The sequence below is a fragment of the Dermacentor silvarum genome, chromosome 10 (assembly GCF_013339745.2).
Source record: "Dermacentor silvarum isolate Dsil-2018 chromosome 10, BIME_Dsil_1.4, whole genome shotgun sequence".
Taxonomy (NCBI): domain Eukaryota; kingdom Metazoa; phylum Arthropoda; class Arachnida; order Ixodida; family Ixodidae; genus Dermacentor; species Dermacentor silvarum.
In genome coordinates this window covers 48,829,546-48,854,741 of record NC_051163.1, presented here as the reverse complement: position 1 = coordinate 48,854,741, position 25,196 = coordinate 48,829,546, and the positions used below count along the sequence as shown (strand labels likewise).

At 46.8% G+C, this 25,196-nt stretch overlaps 2 protein-coding genes across 4 annotated transcripts in view; both read left to right on the top strand.

The window, feature by feature from the left end:
- The window catches only part of LOC119431184 (TNF receptor-associated factor 5), a 48,733-nt gene that overhangs the window by 13,684 nt on the left and 9,853 nt on the right, over positions 1 to 25,196 (top strand). The window lies entirely within an intron of this gene.
- On the top strand, positions 406 to 3,855 carry LOC125940518 (TNF receptor-associated factor 6-like). The gene is made up of 2 exons (XM_049656785.1): positions 406 to 787; positions 2,605 to 3,855. The coding sequence occupies exons 1-2, from the start codon at positions 491 to 493 to the stop codon at positions 2,737 to 2,739; spliced, it is 432 nt and encodes a 143-aa protein (XP_049512742.1). The 5' UTR covers positions 406 to 490; the 3' UTR covers positions 2,740 to 3,855.

Genomic DNA, 25,196 nt, shown 5'->3' with positions numbered 1-25,196 from the left:
ACCTCTTCCTCCATTCTGTGTCCACGCTTTTCATGTAGAGATACTTGTGCACTTTAGCCGCCCATTTATTTTCATCCATGTTCCTGAGCCTTTCCTCAAAACTAATTTTGCTTTGTGCTTCTCTGACTTCGAAAGAGGCCCAACCCATGTCTCCATGCACTGCCTCATTTGTCGTATTACCGCGTGCTCCCAAAGCCAACCGGCCTACTGATCTTTGGTTAACTTCCAAACCCGCCAATATATCCGATTTCAAGCATATAATGGCATTTGCGAATGTTAGCGCTGGCACCAAGAGGGCTGAGAGCACAGCGCCGCCTCGCGGCGCGCGGGGGAACTTCCTCAATTACATTTTTTTTTTTTTCTCAATAGGGCGCGCGTCGAACGGGACGGCCGGATGCGCAACCCCGCCGCGCGCGCCGATCCAGGCGGCCGTGTTGCGAGCAAATCTCTTGTCAGCGTGTGCCAGGGTGTGGTCGTCTCTATCGCCACCATGCCCGAACACAGGCGTCGAGCTCTCCACCGAGTGTGCGACTCGGTAAGAGGCGTGAATTGGCGCCCGACGCGTTTCGCGGACGAGTCAACGTTGAATCGTTACGCCTGCTGCGTCTGCCACGTGATTCCAATAACGACGGTCCTGCTGCCCTGTTCTCACGCCCTGTGCGCGCAGTGCCGGGCAGGTTCTGTCGTACAAGATGGCGGAAACGTCTGCCCCCTGGACGGAGAGCCCTTCTGTGAAGATAAGTGCCAGCATCTGCATCTTCGCGATGACAAGAAGAGGAACCTGAAGGTTAGTATTTCTCGCTCCTTTCACAGCGAAGGGAAATCTCGTATCATTTCGTAAAAAAATACCTGTTCGTGTGGCCCTTTCGGTATCCACTGAAGGGAGGGAGGGACGTAAATATATATATATATATGATGGCTCGAGGTTTATCTGTGTATGGCTCGCTTTGAAAGCGCGATGTCCCGCCGTGCTGCGAGGCTGCGAACTTTATCACCATGTATCGCTTCTCAGTTTGCGACCGCTCACTGAGTCCCCCCGGCAGCAGCACCACTCTAAACGGCTCCAAACGCCGAGGCTCATGTGACCGCATCCGATAGATTTAGCCTAAGCTAATGCACAGAGCGTGGACAACTTCAGCAACTCGTGCGAGCAGTACACCTATACCCACCATGCAGAGTACCCCCCTATTGACTATATACGAATCGTGCGTCCACGCCAAACTGAACTAGTGAGATGCTCGACACCCTCAGATTTCTTTTTGAAACCTTGTGTGATTTATAAAGTGTAAGGCAATGCATTTCCAGAATAATTTACAGGACCTCTCTTGCCTGCCTGAGTGCCATTTAAGTGATACCTTTGAAGTCGAAATAATGTACCAAATTAAATAGTAATAAAGGTGTATTAATTCGAAGAAAGCGGGAATTTTCTCTCGATACTTAGAAAGATTGTGCTTTACTATGCACTCTCCTTTTTAGGCCCCTGCTTTATTTCGTCGCCATTCGATGGAATTGAAATAAGATTTTGAAATAAGAATTGAAATAAGACATTTTGTCGATATTCGATGTGCTCATGCCATTGTTGTCCCGCTGAGGTCGATCAAAACGATTTCTCCGCTACCAAGTATTTACATAGGAGCTCCCGTGGTAACGCTTCCTTAAGAGTAATCATTATCGTGCGTTTTCTTCAACTTAGCCTGAAGTCAGGAGCTCGAAAAACTCAGGCGGGCTTTCTCTGTCCAGTGAGTGTACGACATATAAAGCTGTACACAAAGGGGGATACTCTAGGACATCTTGCTACTCGCCTTTTTCCTTTTTTTTTTTCTTAGCCTAGTATTTCTTTTTTTTTTTGCCAGAGTAGCTGCTGGCTAAATCCTTCGTGACCATATCACATCGTAACCATATCATTACTTCGAACGGCACGTGGCTTGACACTATAGGGTAAAGTCATTGTCCAAGGCCATCTGTTCGTTTAATGATTCTTCACATGACGCAAATGACACTGCTTTAGGGTCAAAAGTAGTCAACCACGCCCGAATACCAATGACGCGGTCGTGCAGGATACGCTAGCTGTGGCGTGTTATAAGCCCCCATTAGAAGCAAGAAGTCTCCCATTGCGCGGGCTGCCAATTAACGTCGAAGGGACGCGGAAGAGAGAGCGTAAAATTCGCTGGCACAGACGTTGATTCTAAGGCACTTGTTTCATACATTGAATTATTTACGTGCAGTTCGCCTTCAAGAAAATAAGGTACAATAACAAAAGTTGTACTTATACACTGCACAGAGACTCCTACACGCTTTTATGGAAGATTAATTTCGACAAAAAAATAAATAAATAATAAAGGCGTCGAAAAATGAAGTCCCATCACTGGTCACTAAACATATACAAAGTTGTATAATTGTGTTATCACGTGACTAGACAGATGTAAAACATCGTGCCTTTGTACGCGCTAACATTGCAATAGTGTCGCAGCAACACATATGCATACTGCGACGCGTTCATGCGTTACTTGTGCGTATTGTGAATTTAACGCTTTGTTTAACGTTCATTCCTGTCGAAATACATATTTTTTTTTTTTTTTTTGCCACGCTCTTTTTTTTTTCAAGGCTTACTGCTGGAACGAAGTCCATGGCTGCGATTTTGTGGGTCCCTTGGCGGCGCTTCTGCGTCACTTCGAGGAAGAGTGCGCCTTCCACGCGTTCCCGTGTCAGCAGTGCGGCGAGCTCGTCCCGCACAGTTAGCTAGCAGCCCACTACATCGGCGGGTGCAGCAAACGTTCAGTGGCGACGCTCGCTCAGGCATCGCGACCAGGTGGCGCAGCCGTCGCTACCGATGTCGTCGGGGCGGATAGGGGAGACATCGAGCAGCCATCGAGAAGGGCGTACGAAGAAGAGATCCCGGGGCTTCAGAGCCGGGTGAACGAACTGACGGAGGCGTGCCGAATCCAAGGCGCCCAGCTGCGCGATTTAAACGCTGCGCTGGCGGCCAGTCTTCAAACTATGAACGCCAACGTTGTCCTGGCCGCCGAGAAATTCTCGCAAGCGATTGGGGAGGCCTCACAGCTGCACGAGCGCATGCTGACCTCGAAAGCACCGGATAGTTCACGGGTGCGAGAGTGCGACGTGGCGGCCGGAGCTGGTTCCTTTGACGAAAAGGCGCCGTGGTGCGAGGAGAAGTGCATCCTTCGGGACTTATGTGCCTCAGTTGACAGTTGTAAGTTTTTTCTCGATGACATAAAATATTTCCAGAGCGTACCACTCCCCCGGACCCGGAGACCAGAGTTGACCCTGGTCCCACGAGCACTGGATGAGCCGACTGCCGGGTCTGGAGAATCTTGCTCGGCAAGCTGTGGAAATGTTGATGAAATACTTTATTGGATGCTTTTATCAAGCACGGAAGAGCTTCCGATAGCAGGAAATCCTGTCAGACTGTTCTCTCATTTGCTTGGACGAGATACATGGCTCAGTATTAAGGTCGACCGACGAAGTGGATACGGCATTGTGGTCAATTTCAGTTGGGGGGAAAAACAAATAAATACGAATAGTTTTCCAGACATTGTTAGGGTTAAGGCACTGCACGGGAGGGGTTCTGTCGACCTAACAAGAGAACCATATCATTACGAAGAATGGCGGCAAATATATGTCCTTACACAGTATACGAGGTGCGAAATAGACCAGCATCTCTTATTTGAAATAGCCATAAAATTCTGAGGGACGGCGTCCGATTAAGTTAGTCACGATTGAACGGTTCTTCGACGAAATGGAGTCCCATGAAATTGAGCGCCCGTTTTAATTTAAATTACACTTCGCTGAATAAGACGACACCATTTACTGTGTGTTCAAAGACCTTGAGATGCAATAAAGGTGATGTATTTTTTTTTCTGTTGTGTCGTCCCGATTTCCCTGTCATCCTCTGATATTATTGTTATGAACATCGATGTCTGTTATCAATAATCGGTGACACCTAAATATTAAAACTCCACCCACAAAAATGCAGTCTCCCTATCCTTCACCTCTGAAAGAAAGGCGTGGCAGCAAGACTTTACTCACAATTACACTCAGATTATGTACGGCCAATAAGGTTCGCTTGTTTCTCTGACATCAAGCGGTATTATTGCATGCGTAAATCAGCTATTCTTGCGTATAATCTTTCTTCGGGTCAGTTGTTTCAGGATGAAACATGAATTTCTCGGGCAAATTAAATGGGTGACGCTGATATACTCAGCCAAAAGTAATACTTTAGCTTGAAGCAACGAGCCTTTGTTTTCCAATTATAGCCTAACATTTAGATCAACAGAGCAACTTCATTTCGTTGTGAGCGGCCTCCAGTTGGCTGGCCTCTCTTTCACAGGTGAAAGGCAGGTGCACTAAGTTTTTATGGGTGGAGTTTGTAATTCCTAGGTTGTCACCGACTATGCTGGCGGAAACACGATAATCCTACGCTGCGGGCTATATCACCGAATTTCCGTCGTTTGGTAGGTTGAGGTTTGTACACTCTAATAAAAAAAGGTCCATATGGGATGTCGAGGTTAGTCCTTTTTGGGGAGTAACTGACCTGCCACAACCATTCGTCCTTTTGGGGAGTAACTGCAAGGGGATGAACGGTTACTCCCCACGTGGTTACTCCATCAAGGACTAACAGTTGCTCTTTTCCGATGCTCCTCAAGGGTGTAACGGTAATTTTTTTCGCTGCTCCGCAAGGATGGAATTAACGAAATTAGCCATTTATACGCTGATAAAAAACTATTGAGATGACAAAAAAAGGAAAGAAAAGCACTCCGAAGTAGGATTCGAACACACGTCATCGCGCTCACAAGTCAGGTACTCTACCCACTTCACCACGGTAGCTCTTTCTTTTTTTTCTTTCTTTATTGCCGGGCTTCGACACAGTACAGCAAATGAACACACAACAATAGAAAGTGCGCCAGATCGCTCAAGTGGCCAAATTGCCATTGCGGCCAGGCGTTGTCATTTTAAAATTCCCTGAGCAAGACCAAAGGCTGCAGCCTTGACAGCCACTCGGGAACATCTGTTTGCGCTTTCAATGTCCCAAGGAACCTGTGTACGCTTTCTCGGAAATACATGCGTGCTGGTCTTGCGTCTGGGTCGCAATAATAGCCAGCCATTCGGGAGCGCCTGATGGGGCTCCACTGCACCACGGTAGCTCGCTTGACGAGACAGGTTACTGAGCCAAGGTTAAGCATCTAAACGCAGGTGCGGCAATACAAGAGACTCAGCATTTTGTGTATGCTACGCGGGGAGAGTCTAACGTTGCGTGTATTTGCAACCGTGCGGTTGCAAAAAGAAAGTTGCGCGATTATGCGATGAGACATTACGCGATGTACGTACGTGTAGTGCGCGCATATACGGGGCACGCAAGACGACATAGAATGCGAACTCATCTGTCACTTAGCTTGCCCCCGTTTGAGCTACGTATCGTTTCACTTATGTAATCTCCTTGGAACGGAAGGAACTTAGGTACTATTGACCAAGAGCATATGGCAGTCCATCAATGACTTGCGCCTTTAATGTGTATCGTTCACTTATGGCTTGCACATGCCTTGCATGGTTCTTCACACTCCAAATTTTAAGTTTCACGCATATTTTTACACGAAGAGACATAGTGCTGCTTTGTATGTACTTTAATAGACAGTGCACGAACTTCAAATTATTCAAGATTTATAGACAATACCGTTTTCCGCGCACGGACGAAAACAGCGAAGTGCACGGGGAGTAACTGTTGCCGTTCTTCCTGTCGTTGCTCCCTTTTCGACCCAGGGACTAAACACTTACTCCCCAAAATTTGCACACGACACGCACACTCCTGCAGCTAGTCCTTTGAGGGACGAAAGCGCCCTTTTTTAGGAGTAACAGCCCAGTTACTCCCGTTTTCGCCAGCATTTTTCTTAGAGTGTAGTCAGCCGCCACGGTGGCTCACTCAGCTAAGGCACTGCGATGCTGAGCACGAGGTCGCGGGATCGAATCCCGGCCGCGGCGGCCGCATTTCGATGGAGGCGAAATGAGAAAAAAAAAAAAAAACGCCAGTGTGCTTGCGTTGTAGTGCACGTTAAAGAACCTCAGGTGGTCAAAATTAACTCGGAGCCCTCGACTACGGCATGCCTCATAATCAGAACTGGTTTTTGCACGTAAAACCCAAGAAAGAAGAAAGAAGAGGTTTGTAGTCATCTGGATTTCGTGAGCGATCATTAAATGGGCACACGCCAGTTTGACGGCACTGGTATTCGAAGAATGATAGATATCTCTTCGTGCACCAAATCTATGCATTCAGCTGTAATATATGTGTCTTCACAAAGCCGCTTTGCTAATGAACTGCGGCGCTGATAATGGCGGCTCCATAATCACGGCGTTAAAACGCAGTGATTCTTATCTTGCTGTTGAAATTCGGGTGCGCAATAGTGCCATAGTAAAAAGAAACGCTGTCATATAAGTCTGATAAACTGTTCTTTCAGAACTCAATACTTTATGTTTTCCATAATAGGCTTATTTTTAGAAAGAAAAATTGAATTCCCACTTTTGCTTCCTAAATTTCACCCCACATCCCGAGAGCCGGTACGTCAGCGTGACGTCAGGAATTTCAATGTATTATTTCGTATTCGGGCTGCGAGGCTCAGTAACAGTTCCCGAAATTTGCGATATTCCATCTTTAGCTATTTTAGAAATGCAGCTTATCATTATGCAGGAATCATTTCTCGATTACTAAGGATCATGTTACAATAAGAGTGGCTCTCCTGGTATTCTAAAAAAAAAGGTTAATTACTAATTGAGCTGAAAGAATTTCTCTTTAGCGTCCCTTTAAAGAACCCCCCAGGTTGTCAATATTATTCCCGAGATCCTAATATGGCATTCCTCATAGCCTCGATGTTATTTTTGGACATCAAACAAACATATTAATTATTCACCCCGCCAATCAATCATTAAGCGCTGTATTTTCCACCGCTTCGGGTGATATGCTTTTGCATATTCAACACGCCTAAACAACTCAAATTGCTAAAGTTCGTTGACGTTAGACAAAATTCAACTGGTTTGGGTGGTAATAATCCCAGTCTGCTATTACACTGCGGCGTGTGTGCGTTCGAACAAGATTTTGCAACGCCGTAATGTCGCTGCCCGTCCCACGTTTCGTACGTTGTTTACGGTGTGGTTACGGACGGGTGGCAATATTTTCTATGATGCGAAACGAGACGTCAATGTGTCGACACATAAAGGGGGCGAATGCAAATACGATACCAGGACACCTGAGCACTTCATACGAGTTGCGAATGCGAAAGCATTCGTGTCCATTTGAACGCCGCTCAGCGGTACTTCGAATTTTGAGCTGCGAGTAACGTTCTCGAGTTTTGCAGATCTACTGCTGTCTCACTGCACCGTGTCGACACCACGTGCCCTTCGCGTTTCTGCGCTAAATGTTCACTACTTTCCTTTAGGCTCGTCGCCCTCGCTCGAAGCTGCTACGCTTCGTGTTTTCGAGCCAACAGACACTCGCGTTCTGGGCCACACTTCGCTGCATATGAAAGACGTTCTGCGTCGCGTCGCCTTGTCTGCTCTGTCAATGCCCGCTGGTGACGTGGCGTCGCAGCCAATGGGAAATTTTTATTTATTTATAGAGACCTCACTCGATTAAAAGATATTGATGCTACAAGGAAGCCAACATTGGCACAAAACGAAGAAATTTGCATATAACAAAAACCAGACAGATCTTCAAAAAAAAAGAAGAAAAAGAAATTAACAGATCAGCATTGCATAAAAACAGCAAGAGGTGAAAAAAAGAAGTTACAATATACGTTACATAGTTACAAAGGACGTTACACATTGCATGCTAGTGAAAAAGCGAAAAATAAAAAAGTGAATACAAAATTTAAAAAAAATAACACAGGCATAACGCCTAACAATGCATGGAAAACGTAATCGGTTTGATAAGTAACCATGTACTAGCTAACTGGGATCAGTGTGAAGCAAAATGTTTCGTCAAAGTACTGCAAAATGCGTCATGATTTGTGAGTGACGCAATGCTATCCGGAAGGCTGTTCCAAAGACGGATAGCGCGAGACAGTGGTGAAAAGTTAAATGCTTGCGTCACGACCATATACGCGGGTACAGGTGAAATCATTGTGCAATCTGCGCGATGTGGAAACGTGGCGTTTCAAACATGGTAGGGATATTCCGTGAGAGTGAATGAATTTATGGAATAATGACAGCAATGCAATGTCACGGCGTGATGCAATATCTGTCGTTTGGCTGCTACAGACGACGATGGACTTTTCGCTAAATGTGCCATTTGATGCTTTGTCATCAATAAATCACGTACAATTGGTGCGCATGTGGCGCGGATTGTTTGGGAGCATGGAACGTTGCACAAGAACACACCACACAACTTGTCATCTGTCGTCAGTAGTTTGAATGAAGAGCGAACGAATATCTTTCTGCGCGAATAGCATGTGAGTGGACGAAACCTGATGTGTCCATTTGTACCACTCGGTTCTACTAGATGATAAACGCTGATCGAAGCTCTCATCATGCATGCTGTAATGATAAGAAGGATTATATTACAAGGCATCCGATTCGGTGTATAGCAGAAAGCATGGCCTGGCACATAGTGTTGTTCATCCCTCCCAACTGCAATCGAATGAACGAATCTTTCAGCGTAAGTAAACTAAAAGCTGTGTTCAGTGGGGCACGACAGGACACCACTGATCGGGACGTTGGCGCGCTTTCCAGTGACCTATACTGTTACCCTATGCAATAACGCTCGCCATTTATTTGACTTACAATGTGAATGCCCTGTTACACAGCCTAAGCAGAACACACAAGCACAGGGAACAGACGACAGACAACGCCACGTTTCGATGGCTAAAGACACTTGTTCTGAATTACAGGCTGACATTAAGCGCACCCATAATAACGTCACCCACGTCTTTCCACGTCCAGCCAATATTGTTTCCTCCCCTAACCCATGGTATCGTTCGATAATTATTATTATTATTACGGTGGCATACATAAAACAATCACAGGGAGGAGAAACACAGCTAGCTGGCAGCATCCCTCAAGGGGGGGGGGGGGGGGGCAGAATACTTGCCGACTTTGGGGTGCCTCGATAGCAAGCCCCACTTGTGCTGCTATCGACGCAGCCTAGCCGGCTCTAGAAGACTAACTGTACGTAGAAAAAGAATGGCGAATGAACAACAAAATAACGTAAGAGGGAGGCGCCTGGTGAGAAAAGAAGAAGAGAATAAAAGAAGGTTGTAGAACGACACAACATAACACATGGATGTTCGCCCCACGACCTTTGTTAGGTGCATAGCATCCTTTAAATGGTACACAAATTAGAGCAAAATTAGAGCAAAAGGTTAGGCTGTAAACAAAAGTCTACATTTTTTCCCTTCAAAAATGATCGAAGGGTCTCGTGGGCTTGATCGCGTTTGAACGCACGACCAGCGGGAAATAAACCATCATCTACTGTCCCACAAGGAAAGCTAAGTGAATGACGCTCTTTCTAAAGTACATTCCGCTGCGTACTGTAGGAGGGACACTCCAATACTAATTGACAAAGTGTTTCGCTTGCACCACAGGAAGCACAGACAGCTCTGATTTCCAGCTCTGGTCGCTGCAACCGTTCAGCCATTATGATATACCCTGCATGAAGCAGCAGCAACACAACTCCAAGACAGAGAGGCAAACCACGCCCATAAACCCGTGGAGGAAACGATCTCGCAACTGGAACTCGTTTATCAGGCGGATCAGCAGGGCAGCATCATCGAGTTGCCAGATAACTTTTGGCCAAATAACACTTTCCTTTGTGTGAGATGCCAGTTGGCCCAGCTCTTCGTGGCTTAAAATGCTCACGTCGGACGGGCAGACGTGGGCACTGACATACACGTGTACACTAACAGTTTAAGGATACTACGCGAGATGCGATTACGCAGACGGAGTTAGTAATGCGAGGCAGGATAGGGCTTACATTAACTTGTGGCTGTAGGCGATTATAAGCGCTGCGCATGAGTTGCTCAGAACATTTTAAGCTGTGAATTTCTACTGCATGTATTTCAGTGGTACGTTGGGTGTACGGTGCTTCGGGTGTCAAATGATCTTGGCGGCATTAGTTGGTCGTTGTTTCTGACCTGAAATCGCAGAGCTGTAACAAGCCTTGCAGTTTTCTTTCCATCACCCAGTGCATAGTAGCCAACCGCAAAGCTTTTATCTCTCAGTCTGTGTCAACGTTGTGAAGCCTGCGAAAGGCTGCATACGCGCATACTAACCTACGTCGTGTAATCGAGATGGAAGCACTTCTGTTACTTAAAATGTGCTCTTCGGACCGTTCAAAGTTGGATCGTTTTGTTCAATGCGTGTCGACGAAGCTGCGGCACTTAATCGTATTTAACCGCGCAAGGGCACGTTGTTCGGCTCGCACAGAACAAGCTTTACACATACGCTACGGTGCTCGCAGTATTACGAAGTCAACCTGCTAATTAAAAAAAAATTATCTCCCTCTCTTTCTATGCATGTGTATTTTTCTTTATCTTTCTGCCTTCCTTTACCCATTCCCCAAGGCAGGGTAGCAAACTGGCCAACTATCTTCCGGTTAAGCTCGCTGCCTTTTGCATCCAATTTATCTGTCTCTCTCTTTACTTGGTTTCTTGCTGTTCTTGAACTATCCTGTTTACGTTCAGTGACAAGACGAGCCGCCGAACACGTGTCTACGTTTCTTCGGTGAATGTTCGGTCCGGCTTCTATGTCTTACATTAAGTTTTGCGGAAGGACGCGACATTACCAAGAGAGAGAAGCTTTAACGAGAGAAAGGTGGAAAGGCTGACCTGAGCCTCTAGCCTGCTACTCCACGCTGGGGAAAGGGCTTTGGAGGACCGACTGAGAGAGTCTAGGAAGACGAAGGTGGCATGTCAAGAGGGATGGTGATGGCTGCTGCACAGTCAACAGTTCGTGCACATCATCACGGTTCCTCCATCATACCAGAGAGTGGTCCAGGCTACTGAAGGGTAGCCAGGAGACCGTCTATGGCATGCATGATTTCCACAGCTTCTCTCGCCTCAGGGGCAGCATTTCTGCAAAGCTGAAATCTTTCCTATATGTACATTTACATAGCCGTGGTTCTTGCTAACTTAACTTCAACAGGTTCGGTTTGTAGTTAAGAAAAGAAAGGTGATAAAGAAATTCGGCAATTATGCCTGAAAGAGGTTGAAGCATTGACAGCTATAGGAAGGTTGAGCGTTCCCCTCAAGCTCCTCGGAGGGTGTTCTAACGATGCTCGTGCGAGACATGCTGGCGCGAGGCAGCAGTGTGCTTTAGAGATCGAGACAAGAACGAAAGGCTGGCAGGTTAACGAAGGTATCGCCCGGTTGGCTACGCTGCACGCGGGGAAGGGGAAAGCGAGCTGCTGCTGCGAACAGCACCCTGGCAGTTACCAGGCGTCTCAGAACGCCCACGTGATGTGGGACATTGCAGGTGTCGCACTATGGCGCGGCTATTTCCTTAAAGCCGAGGAAGTCGGCATTGGCCATGGTCGAATGTCGAGACGCGTGGCGCCAGCGCTGTTTCCACCATCGGCGTCATCTCACTGAAAGTAAATAAAACAAATGGACTCCTTCATAACGTTCCTGATGACGTGTGCATTAGTTGAAGGGACTGCTGTGCAAGCTACCCTTTCCACGGCGCCGCATGGGAGCGCGCTATGTTCGTGCCAGCGCGTCGGCCGCTCGCCGACATCGGCCGTTCCCCCCATCCCCAACCCAACCCGGGAGGACTGGCAGGCGACCCTACTGGGATGCCACGACTTACAGGCCCAACAAGCCTTAGTCGGGCGCGCCCGGGCGCACACGACTGTCCCTAGTTCGGGTCCCCAACTAGGGACCTCCGCCTAGCATTTGTAAGGACCAGTCCCTTACGGGCTGGTCAAATAAGCATACCTCCTATCCCTCCTATAGCCTAGTAAATGCTTTCACCCCCACCTCCTTGTGGTGTAAAATCCGCTGAAGTATACTTGTCTTTTGCGAAATATTATCTTTTGTCCATCTTCTTGATCTTGTGGGCCTATTTTATGTATGACTTACCCAAACATTTACAAGAAAACATTGCAAGGGTGCTCTTTGGCATTGCCAAGGGGTATTTACGAAGACATTTACGCATTTAGAGGATGCAAGATGTATGTAGTAAATGATACTAGAGCACCTCACACCGTTTTTAAGCATAGCAGACATGGCGAGACTAGAGAGTTAAAAGGTGTTTCGCCTGAACCGAGAAAACAAACTCGTTAACTGCTTGAATAAAGCGTGCTAAGTGGCCGCACGCGGTCGTAATCTACCGCGGTTAGAAATCACCGAACCGCAGCACGACACCAGATTTCGGTTCGCGCTTGCGGTAAGGACAACGGCTAGAAAAAAAGCTCGGCCAGTGACGCTAGTCGAGTGTGCAGGAAGCAAATGATTCAGGCAAGAGCTGCTTGTCATCGATAAATGGCGGCTACAAGCGCAAATAGCTCCTCTAGCTTTGACCGCTTGGAAGCAGAGCGCTTGCGACGGAGCCGTCGATAAGGCAACGGTTAAATGTATATTGCACGGACACTGCAGGATACTTATCAGGCGCAAACTCATGCACCGCATGCTCTGTAGCACGTTCTACCACCGCAAGCGCACGGAGATGCAGTTCGGCCGCCGCTCGCGGGCTCCGTTTACTTTCTGGGGCACCTGTACATGCTCCTTTCTTCATCACATAAATTGCTATGGTCTCGAAATTCGACTGGCAGTTTTGTAACGAAGAAACAAAGACAAAGAAAAACGTTTTACCAGAAGCACATGCAAAAACTGCAGGTAAGGTCATCGTCGTCGTCATTATCGTGATCATCAGCATGTCCCGATTTATGACGCCGTCGTTATTTTTTCATCAAATGTATTGTTCACTGCTGGGCGAAAGCTTCTCGCGGGAATCACCAATCACTATTTATCTTGCGTCGCGCGACTGCTTTCCCATGCCCACAGATCTCCTCATCTGATCACGCCACCTTTTTATCCGCCATCCTCCTTTGTGTTTCCGATCCCTTGGTACCCACACTGCTACTCTAACAAATCGTCAGTTATCTCTTCTATGCGCTGTACGTTCTACTCCTCTTCTGCCGAATAATACACGCCTGTCCGCTCTCTAATCAGCCACGCTGCCGATGGTACTTGAAAAGCCTCCCTCTGCCTTTGCTAGAATTGATTTAGACAACGAATAATCAGCTATAGATGTTCTATAGAATCCACAGTGTGTCTGTGTAGATACGGCGGATTCATAGCCTTACACGTATTGTAGGCCAACGTCTGTAATGGTTCAGATTGGTCATCGCATATAGGGGAGAAAACCTGCTTATGTTGAAAGCTGAGGCAGAGGGCGATAAAGTTTCCGAGAGCATGTGAACACTCTAGCCAGTCGGTCAGGGAAACAGAAGAGTTGAGTCTTGCGAGTGTTTATGAATTCACTATCCTCAATAAAATACAGCCCTTACTGCCATACTCCCTCTCTCTCTCCCTCTCTTTCACGTGTAAAAAGCAGACAGCTGGAACGCCCAGAACGGGTTGCGACAGCATGGGCCCAGCCAGAGAGCTCCTATAGTGCATTTGAGAAACGCTGTTCCGTCCAGGCCACCGCGTGCTCTCGGTGTCCAAACACAGTGCTGGGAAAGGATCTGCCGAGGCAATACGAACCTGGATGCACGGGGTCACATAGCTGCCATTGGCCTGGGCCGGCCACGCTTCCTCACTGGGCATGATCGCTTCACAGACGTCTGAGACTGTGCATCAGCCTGTTTTGCTGGTTGTGTTGCGGCATAATGTGTGAGCAGTTTGTGCAGTGAGCATTAGAACTGCTAGAGGTTAAAGTTGTGACCTTTGAGTGGGATAAAAATAAATAATGTGCATGGTTTCGCGCTGCATACGAGGTGAACGTAAATTTTGGGCGCATCATGTTAGTCGTGTGGAATTTAAACTGCTACCTTGCTTGACTGAAGCTTCGCTTAACCTAATTCACACATGTGAGTTGACCTTCACATTTTACTGCATGAGCTTGTACAGTATCGTGACGGCGGTCACATGTAGTCGGTTCACTTTTCTTTTTTTTTTTGTTTTTGCAGCTTCCGTTTTGTTTCGGTCACTTATCGGGATATTTTGGCGCTTCATGCACTTGTGCTTATATGGGATGAGAAATTCCGTTCCCGACGCTTGAATTATCGCCAGTTGCTCGATCTCCAAGTTTGTAGACAACGTGCATTGTCGAATGTATACACCGAATACGGGCAGTCGCCATAGCGACTGCCCGTATTCAGCTGGCTTGCAACAACTTGCGCCTGATAAAAACGCCAGAAAGCATCCGCCCCGTTTCATCAGTACGGGAGACGAAAGAAAGTAACCGAGCTGCCGCCATGCCGCGACCCGGGAACAAGGGCGGTGCATGTGCTGAGCCGGCACGCCGTCAACGGCGTGAACTGGCGACCAACGCGTTTCGCTGAAGACGTAACCGCACTCGCGCATTTGTGGCCTCTGCCGCGTCGTTCCTGAGAGGACGGCGCTGCATGCCATCGTCGCACTTTCTGTGCGATTCCTGCAACGTGGCCAGAGATCAAGATGGCCGCTGCGTGTGTCCCTTGGATATGAAGACCTTCGAAGAGGACGAGTGCTCGTGAATTGACTTCCCCGCCAAGAGAGCGAGAAACCTAAAGGTGAGCGGATAAGTCCTTGTTCTGAACGATGGAATGAGAATCGTAGTTCGGAAAAAGACTACAAAGCGCAGAGTGTAATGTCTACAAAACGCCGCAAGGCTTGTTGTAGGGCGTGCCTCGGCGGTAGATATAAAGGCGGCTGGAAGGGAACACTGAAAGGATGCTTTAAAATATCTTTTGTATGACCAAGGTAAGCACGACGTAGTCAGAGATCACCTACTAGAGGGATGGCTTTTCGCATTATTTCTCAAACGCTTCAGTAGAAGCACTCCGGGCGGCCGTGCGCGCCCACTCGGGCCGCTGTATCTTGAAAACCATCTACGGCGGGGACAGAGTCCGCCCTGCGCTTTGTTTTCGTGGCTTAGTTCGCGTTGATGCGAGCGACAGCACGAAGGTCAATCCGCTCGCATGCCGCGCTTCCTCACTCCAGCGTTCCTACAGCGAATTTCCGCGGTCATCGAGTGAAATGTGTTCAAGTTTGCATGTGCACACATGACATCATGCTTGTTAATTTAGTTAGTATGCCTATGTTTACAAGTTTATACGGCCGATAAGACTGCTATTCTTACTTCGCTGTCGACTACTTTGCTACCGCAATGATGCTTCTCCTCTCGGGCGAAACTGCGACTTTTTTTGTTTCCTTCACTTGTTCCACTAGATACAAAAAAACAAAACAGGAACAAAATCTTTATATGACGAAAAACAAAGCAGTGCCGACAAGGCTAAACAAATATTTAAAGAAAACGACGTTTTAGCCCTCGTTTTGTATGGGGGCCCCAACGTGAATTACCTCTTTCTGACTAGATAATATTTCATCAAACTGTTGACTTCGTCAATGTATGATGATTTCATTATCACAAAGCATTTTTGTGCGGAAATGGCTGTTTTAAGCCAAGCCATGTAAAACAAGCATCTCCCACCCAGATCCCGGCATTCCCATGGATGCGCATCATCAGTTATGAAACTAGCGTATGCAGCAGCGCCAGATTCCCCACTACGTAATAGTGTAAAGAAACTCTCCAAAAGCAAAGCTTAATGCTCTGCTCTGAAGCCTTAGTCTAAAGGTGATCCCAAAGATGCACCAGACATTGAATGCAAGGTCATGTGACACAAATTCGATTTTAGAGAAAAAAAATGATCGGGTTTTACGTGCCAAAACCACTGATATGATTATGAGGCACGCAACGCTTTTTTTTTAAAGGAAATCACTACTTCGCGTCTGTCAACATTTCCGCGTGCCCATATACTGGCAAGGCATTTTCGAAAAACAATCGCCATGAACCATCGAAATAACACTTCCGTGGCACCCTTAACAATGGATCGGCGTTTTAGTGCGTGATGTAGAACTGCGCGTAAATTTACTATGGCAACAAAGTAATGACTGTGACAATAGCAAAAACTGTGATCATAAGAAATTCTTCCTAATTACAAAGCAGCACATGGTCGAAGATGCTTCCCGTGACACGAATACTCTCAATCGGCATCCTTTATCTTTTCTTTAGCTACGTCGTTACATAAATGTACCTTTGAAAACACGGGACGCTTCCAATATGAGCAATTATTTTTTCTATACTGAGATAGGAGTGCTATCCCTTGATGTACCTGATTTTGAACCTATTACGAGGCTTACTTATCGGATCGGTTCTGCTTATGTTCAAACATATGCACCTAGACTGCACCAGTATTAACACTGAGTTTTCTTTTCTTTTTGCTTCCGTTTAATTTCCAGGCTCACTGCAGGAATGAGGGTGATGGCTGCGACTTCGTAGGCTACAATCGAAGCTGTATTGCAACACAACGAGAGAGAATGTGCCTTCCCCGCCCTGCAGTATCCACGGTGCCAACAAAGGATACTGCTCAGAGACTTCGCGGCACATTATGTGGCCGGATGCTCCCGAAGTGATCGCTCTGCAAGAGGTTCACAGCCGAACGTGCAGGACAGTTCACTGCCCATTCGTGACGTGAGTGCCACGCGGGAAGAAATTAAGTCCTTCTTGACAGGATTGTGTCACGCCCAGCTCTCTGTTCTTCAGAGACAAGTGAACAAACTGTTGGAACTACACAGAAACTTAGACCTACCGCGATTTTCAGTTACCAGCCGCATGGTCTCGGGCTCCGAAAATAACTTGGTATGCAAATTAGATAATTGAGGCCAAAATCACCTGCATGCTTACGCGACCACTGAATGCCGGTCTGAATGTACCAAAGGCACTTCTCAGAGAACCGGGGATTAGTCACGTGCCTCATGTTCAGAGTGCAATTACCAACTCGTCGAAGAATCAAGGGCTCGCGAAGCCGCCCACTTAGAGGAAATCATTAGTGTCCTTAGAGAGTCTGAAGCAAAATTGAAAGCAGAAGTGAACAAAGTTGGGGCGAATCTTTGCTCGAATTTCACGCAGCAACAGCAGTGTCTGCAAAGAGCAGTTGATTCATTGCCGCAGAAAAATGTATTTCCTGAAAATCAAGAGGCCACCACTGTAGTCACTTCGGGGGAAATGGAGATTCCGTGGCACTTGGAACAGAAGCTAATTCTGCGAAAGTTGGAAGCCTTGGCTCACGAATCCGTGTACACCAGTGGCGTAGCCAGAAATTTTGTTCGGGGGGGGGGGGGGGGGCTCAGGTTGCAGCGCGGCCTTCCGCCTTATAGAATTTGTCGAGGGATCAAATGCATGAATAATAACTGCATTGGCAATGCCATTGTATATTAGTTGCTGCAAACCAATTATTGAACGCTATGCACTGTCAAGTAAAATATGTATTTTTTCATACAAGAATATATTCGTATGTCCCAAAAATTGTGGCAGAAATAATTGATATCAATGCTTCCGCGTTTTTTTTTTGTCTATTTAATAAGTAAAGAAAATATCACACGAACTTTAGAACAATATCAGTTCGAAACCAGCAAAGCAGTGCATGCAGCTGATCTGAAAAACGTAAAGGCCATGAAATGAATAAGCTGAGGACAAATATTTTGATGAATCTTCAAGAACCTTATTTACATTTTTGTACATATGCAACGGCCAGGAAACAACCTCAATGACGCTGTCCCTCGTTGCAATAGATTGCGCAGGAGCAGCTGTAACCGGTCGTGTATTCGCAACAGTGAGTACAAATAAAAAGTAGCAGTTCTGCAAAATATACATTAGAAATGCGAATATAGAATGGAATATACAAATACGAATATACAACTCGCTAAAGGGCAAAAAAGAGTCGCTGGAAAGAAAGTTCACTGCTTGTATACACAAAACCTCGCAACAAGATATTTAAATATACTTATAAGTCTCCAATAAATCTACGTATTTAAGCAAACGTCGCTGTATACAATGCCTCAAACAAGACAAACACGTTGCGCAGTCACAGATAGTAAACTTTGCGCTCAGAAAGACAGATGATCCAGGCAAGAACAAAACTATGATTGCAGAAATCATGATATGTACTCGGGCCATGCGGCGGTCGCGAGAGCAGCCATATGAGCTGAATAATAGAGGAATAATGCAGAAATCAGTACGAAAATGTGTAATTTAACTGCCTGCACAGCGCCAACAATTATTCTGCACCCAAAATTAAAGGAGGGTATTGCTTCGTTTCAAAAAAGAAATAAAAGCAGGTAGCTACAAAGGAAAGAAAAGGACAAACGAAGGCCACAGATGATGCGGCAAGGTGAACTACCCAATATCCGAGTGTGTTTTTGGCAAGCACCGCGTGGGCCGGGCTTTCCTATGACCAAGGTCGGTCAAAATTGGTTAACGATGTCCTCGTAATTTTCGTATTCGCATGATAATTTTGATCATGATGCTAACTGCTAGAATAAACGGCGAAAATTTCTGCGGTTTCTAAAAGCTAATGAACAGTCATACGTTTTCACAATTACGAGCTTATGGACCTGAAGGAACAGGACTCTTTACTTGCATTGATTTTTGCTGCTTCGCTATCCAAAGGACAAACTTCTCTAGGCGGGGAAGTTGAGCGAAGCGGTCAATGACTTCGGACACGCTGATGCCGACGTCTCTGTGGGTGTATAGAGCGCCAGCCTAACCATGCGTTCCACAGACATTGTAGAGGGCTAGTAGTTTTTGGTAAGCTCTTGTTAAAAAATTTTCTCTCTGTGCTGGCAGTGGTCACTGGAAGGGTGACTAGAATCTGCAGCAGTTTGTACACATTTACATAGAACCTGCAGTCGCAATGAGAGATGGGCATCTATTCCGTTGCTAAAACCTAAAACACTCCCTCGATGTCGTTGGCATACTTGTTTAGGTACCTTGCACAAACAGTAGGCTGTTCAATTCCAGCGATGTCCGTCATTTCGTCAGGAAGTATGCAGAAGCAATCTGATTTTGCATCGAAGCTTTCTTTGATAATTGCACCACAAATTTCTATAATTTGGTTATGTGCATCTAGGCTTATATACGAGGTGTTACTGGGGCAACTTTTCAAATGGTTCTTCAGATATGTATATCCACAATCAGCTCGCATGCGAAGAAGCGCTCTGAAAATACCTGTATTTTCAGCGGGGGGCTATGCTTAAATCCATAGGGCCACTGTCCCTGTGGCCACGGAGAGCCAGACCTTGTCGCCCGCAAAAAAAAAAAAAAAAAAACAATTTCCTCCATAATAGGCTGTTTACTTTCTTCTGCGTTCTCATATTTTACTGTGCCTGCCCTGGTCTAGCTGACCGATCACATTGGGCACGCTTCCTGAAAATGTTTGGAGAAAATTATCAGCTGCCAGCGGACAGTCAGGGTGATATTTAGTATTTTCGTGTGTGTGGAAGATGGCGAGCGCGTGCTTCCATTTCTGGAACGGCTTGGACACGAGGGCTCCAGTGCGCGCATGTTGGCCCAAGTTTCTAAGAACATTCTAAGAACCTCATAATGTTCCAGAATTGAAAATCTTTTAAAGCACGCGTTTGGAAATGTCAGTGCACCTCTCGCGTCAAAAGTTTATGAGAACTTTATACCCATAAAGTTTCGTAATTGAAATCCATGCGCTCCGTAGATTCCGCGGCCGCTGCGAGATGCCGCAACGCGCCCGCTCGCTATCGAAAAGCCCTTGAAAGTGTGTGCTCAGATGGGGCTCCTTGCGTTACGTGACTCCAGGTGCAAGGGCGTCGCCACGAAATCCAGCTCGAGTTCGCAATGTTAGTGCCGAAATGTTTTTTCGGGCGTGAAAAAGACATTGTAGACAAAATCCAGAATGATTCCCCGCGTCAGTGGTAGTTTTGGTCGGCGGTGCAGGCCAGCACGAAAAAATTTCGAGGGGGGCTGAGGCCCCATCAGCAACCCCCCCCCCCCCCCCTGGCTACGCCCCTGGTGTACACTCTAAAATTATTTCTGGAAAAAAAAAAACCACGCACAGGAAGACATACCAACTGTTTTCGATACGATACTAAATTGCACGAACGTGGTGGTGCCCTATGATGTCTCATGGCAAGACGTACCCTCATCCAAGCGGTCACTTATAGCTATAAAAAACGCTGACAAACTATTTAGCTTTGGGCATATCATTTTTTCCGGGTGTTTGAACTGGTCGAATAGGGATACCTGTTTCACGATAACCTTTTCGTCATCTGCGCGGGCATCTCGTTTATATGTGAAAGTTCTTTATGTTTTTATGTTGGGGACCTCTCACTATTTCTGAGACAGTGTGTCACTGATAGTGCTAAACAGCAATCCCCGCCATCACTTTTCCATAGAAGTGGTAACATCAGGAAATTTCCGCAAAAACGGTATTCCACACTTTGATACGACGTTCAGTGTAACGCGAGATCAGCTGGCTGTGGACGGCTTCATAAGACACGGATATTTGAACTTCAATCTTGAATTTAATATGAAAAGCAGTTCAGGACCTTCCAAACAGTAAAGCTATTATTAGGCTGCTATCGTTACATCCACGCCTCTGCTGCGGCCGTTTTTAACACCGAGCGTTTTCTGCTGCAAGCATGTACACCTTGACTCCAATTACGGCAAGAAACTATTAAAATGTTTACGAGATTTTTACCAAATGTTTACGAATTTATTTCTTGCCGGTACAGAGGAAAGGATGCCGACGATACTTGCCAAATAGCCTTCGGTTAAAATGAAGCTTTCATAAAGCGAACCTTTGAAAGAGCTCTGCATATATTTCCATAGAAATACTTGGTATTATAGCAATTCCGCGCCTCATGCAACAGCTCAGTGGAGGTGCAGGGCGTTTGTTTTCGCAGTAGTAAGTTTATGGAGGTCACTTGCGGTCTTCCCGAAAAGCCGCAGACACGCTTAGAATGCAAAAGCATAGGATGTGCGCAAGACCTTTGGCAATTTTGTTGGCTTCCTTTGATAGAAAAAAAAACAGATAGGATGTGATGTAAGGCAGGACTGTGTCATTAAAATTTCAAAAACAAAATACGCTGATCACAAAGCTGGCATAGGAACCTTTGTAAGTCATGATTGCAATCACTCCGCTGGTGGGAGCAAATGAAACGGCTTTGATGAATCCGTGACATTATAAGTAGGCATAAGGACCTTTACCAGAAGTCTGGCAGCCCGAACATTAGCCACAGTTCGTGGTGAAGGGACGGCGTAGACTGACCTCCTGAATTGGAAAGTGCCCGTTTCCTGGAGAGAATTGCGTCCGTCCGCCAAGACTTATTTAATAAGTTCGTAATATCGCACCAAAAAAACATTCAGTTTTTAATGGCTAACGTACACAAAGTTCAGCTTTGTAATTTTCAATGTATGCTAAACATGCTCGCGAATAAAGTATTGCATAGTGAGCCGGTTACTGAGCATGCACAGAGGACTGCATTCTGTGTGAAGCGAGGCTAGTAATCGGCCGTACAAAATGGGTGGCAGGATAAATATGCCGTTTTTATATAGCGTCGTGTCGTAGTGTGGTGTTCCGCATGCTATTCGTCGTTCGCGCACATTTACATCATTTTGCAGCAATTTTTTTTTCAGTTGTGTACACTTTCAGTATGTGGTGTCTTTTGAACCGCGTTTCGGCAATGAAATAAAAGGCTGTGCACGCTAGGGTTGCCAGATTGGGCTATTAATAGCCAAATTGGGCTACTTTTTACGCGGCTTGGCGTCGAAAATTCGGAGTTGGCTACATGGCTATATTTGGGCTATTTTTGTATTAAGCACTTCCGGGTCCCGGGGACCACGTCAGCACTGACAAAATTTGAGAACGCCGGTTTATGAAAACCCAAAGCTCATTGCGGCGAAAAAGTTATGTGGGCAATCTCGGAGGCTGTGTTTTTAGGCAATGTCGGCGCTGATTGGATCGCTGCCGTGTTTACACGTCTTTCCAGCCTAAGCTCTCTTTTTTGTTTTGGTTTCGGCGCCATCTGCTGCCGGTTCACGCGTGGTTCAGTAGAGAACCGTTCTCAAAACTAAGCATGGGCAAGTGGGAGAAATACAGCCATGCATATAAGAAGGAATGGGAGAAGGACCCCTCTTTCACAGGTTAATTTTACTTTATGCGCATATTTGGTTTTAAAAGCGTCTGGTGGTGCGTTGTTTCGGAATGGAGTAAGAAACTCGGCAAGTTTCTTACTCTATTACAAAATTTCGGAAATTCATTCCGCACTCGAAGGCAACTATTACGTCTGCAAAGCATAAAACCATTCAAAATTTAAAATATTGCAGTTGAGAATGAGGATATTTTCAGGTAGAGTCAATGTCTTGCGTGAGGCTCCCACATGATCACGAACTTCGGCACAGGCACGAGCGCACTGTCGCACTTCGTACTTGCGGTGGACGCACTTTGTACTCGCTCGTCGTCTGCCGTTATCTCAAGATCGGTAGCGACGGCACGCGTGGTGAATCGCTGCCGTTCCGTCCCCTCTTGCCCTTCTAGTCTTTGGAAACACACAGATATTGCCGGCCCACCGGCTTTATTAAAGAAAGGGTAATCGAATGCGCTATAGGATATTTATTGCGTTTCCGTTTTGCAGAAGTAAGAACGCACGTGCGCCATTTTCAGTTAGTGTGACGTAGGGACGGTAACGGAGGGTGCGCCAGCCTGGTCGAGCCGAGTGTGTTCGCGAAGAACGGGTTATCAGAGTGCGCGGGCTCCTTTCCTTTACTGTTCTCTGCCCCGGCGGGCTGACCACCCGTAAAATGAGTATTTTTGGAACGTGAGAATACTTTCACTAGGTTTAACAAAAGTTGTTGTCTATGATAAAATAACAGGTAACTCAATCGGAGGTATTTGCTTTTATTGCGATAGCAATTATATGGGCACTCAAGCGCATTTCGACCGTAGTCGTGGTCGTCGCTGTGAGGTTGCGTCTAAAGTCCAAACACGGTAACATCGACGCCGCGCGCGTATGTGTTCCCTAGTGGAATTACATTTCTTTAATAAGGGCGAAGCTCCTTATAGCGGCACCCGTTCGTCCCCGTCTTCGTAGTAGTAGTGTGTAACCAGTCTGAGAAAAATGAGAAAAAAAATCACAGCATATCCACGGGGTGAATGATGATGAGTGGGCGAAGCTCCGGAGGGAATCATCGGATCTCCCGCTTAAGGGGACGCTAGCACAAACGCGTTAGAGACGTACAGTACTCTCTAGTAAGGGGGAGCGGCCACAGCGTCTTACGCAGCCATTTACACATGCCGGAACGTGCACCGCGTTTGCCGACGCCATCACATGACTGCTGAGAGAGTATACCCCCCGTATTCATAAACGCTCCTCGACTTGAACTTGACTTGCCACCGCCTTGGGCAGCGCGTTCGAAACGCGTTGAAGGTAAGGCGGAGAGGCCACAGCGTCTTACACCAGCTTCTTACACGGGCCGTAACGCGCTAGCACAAACGCGTTAGAAACGCGCTAGAAACGCGGCCTTTCGTTAATGTTGGGTATTTATTGCCATCGTGGTGCTTGTGTCTATGTGTGCTTCGTGGCGTAGTGGGCTAACGCCGCGCGCTCGGAAGCGAGGGGTCCCTGGTTCGATTCCGCGCTACGGACACAACTACGGAATTTTTTTGTCATTTTTCTCAGACTGGTTACACACTACTACTACGACGAGGGACGAACGGGTGCCGCTTTAAGGAGCTTCGCCCCTAAAAAAATTCCGAAGTTTTGTCCGTAGCGCGGAATCGAACAAGGGACCCCTCGCTTCCGAGCGCGCGGCGTTAGCCCACTACGCCACGAAGCGGACATGGACACACGCACCACGATGGCAATAAATACCCAACATTAACGAAAGGCCGCGTTTCTAGCGCGTTTCTAACGCGTTTGTGCTAGCGCGTTACGGCCCGTGTAAGAAGCTGGTGCAAGACGCTTTGGCCTCTCCGCCTTACCTTCAACGCGTTTCGAACGCGCTGCCCAAAGCGGTGGCAAGTCAAGTTCAAGTCGAGGAGCGTTTATGAATACGGGGGGTATACTCTCTCAGCAGTCATGTGATGGCGTCGGCAAACGCGGTGCACGTTCCGGCATGTGTAAATGGCTGCGTAAGACGCTGTGGCCGCTCCCCCTTACTAGAGAGTACTGCACGTTTCTAACGCGTTTGTGCTAGCGTCCCCTTAAGCGGGAGATCCGATGATTTTTTTTTTCAAGTCACACTGAAGGTAAATTACACAGCCCCTCTCGGAGATTTGGCAACACCCGCATTCGTGCCAGCATTCGCAGAAACTTACGCACACGTTTTCAGATTGCACGAATCTTGCCAGCGAATCCCTGTTTAAAATTGCACAGTTCAACGCTTCGATACTAATACCACGCGGGTTATTGCCAGCGCCGTAATCCAGGTGGCAATCGAAACTGTAACTTTAATTAACCTCTTCTGCTACGAGCCAGCAGGTCGTTCCGTTTTTGCACTCAAAGGCGAATTGCAGTCACAACTGTCTCTTCTTAGCACGAGGAAAATGCGAGAAGGTTTCAAGTTTTCTCCAGAGTCCATTGTGCCTCTAAGCGGCAGCATTTGCTAACTCAGCGTCAAGCTGCTTTCGAGTAAAAAATACAAAATTGAGAGAGATAAGGAGAGAGAGAGAGCGGGATAGAAATAACATGCTTATTTTATGAATCAAGCTTAGGGAATGCATCACTAGTCTAAAATGCATTGAGCTCGGACCGCCTCTTGGGCACTCGATCGTGACCAGCCGAAGCTGATCCTAGAGGCTGGAGCTGGCAGTATTTTGCCCGACACTTACAGAAAAATGCCTCGAGTAAAGCGAGGCGTGAAGTAAAGTTAGCTCACAACGTGGCTCAGTAAATATTGATAACGTCATGAATCAATCGGAAACGAAATTCTTCGGCTCGTTGTAACAATAAGTGGTGTCCAAATCCACGTCTGAGTGGCAGCTCTCACTAGAATTCTTTCCGCAGATCTTGAGGCCACTGTTGGGCTGGTTGCATGAGGCGGAAGTAATTTTGGAGCCGGAAACACGCGGTGAACCATCTGCACCATCTGTAAGACACCTGCAGAACCTCATCAAACTTTTGCCTATGTTTTTGGCTACTTTTGGGTCACAAAAAATTTGGGTCTGGCTATCTTTGGGCTAC

What these genes read in the sequence shown, in the direction of transcription:
- LOC125940518 (XM_049656785.1), top strand. Translation starts at nt 491, where the DNA reads ATGCCCGAACACAGGCGTCGAGCTCTCCACCGAGTGTGCGACTCGGTA. An exon ending in ACAAGAAGAGGAACCTGAAG is followed by an intron (nt 788 to 2,604) that starts GTTAGTATTTCT and finishes TTTTTTTTCAAG; the next exon opens with GCTTACTGCTGGAACGAAGT.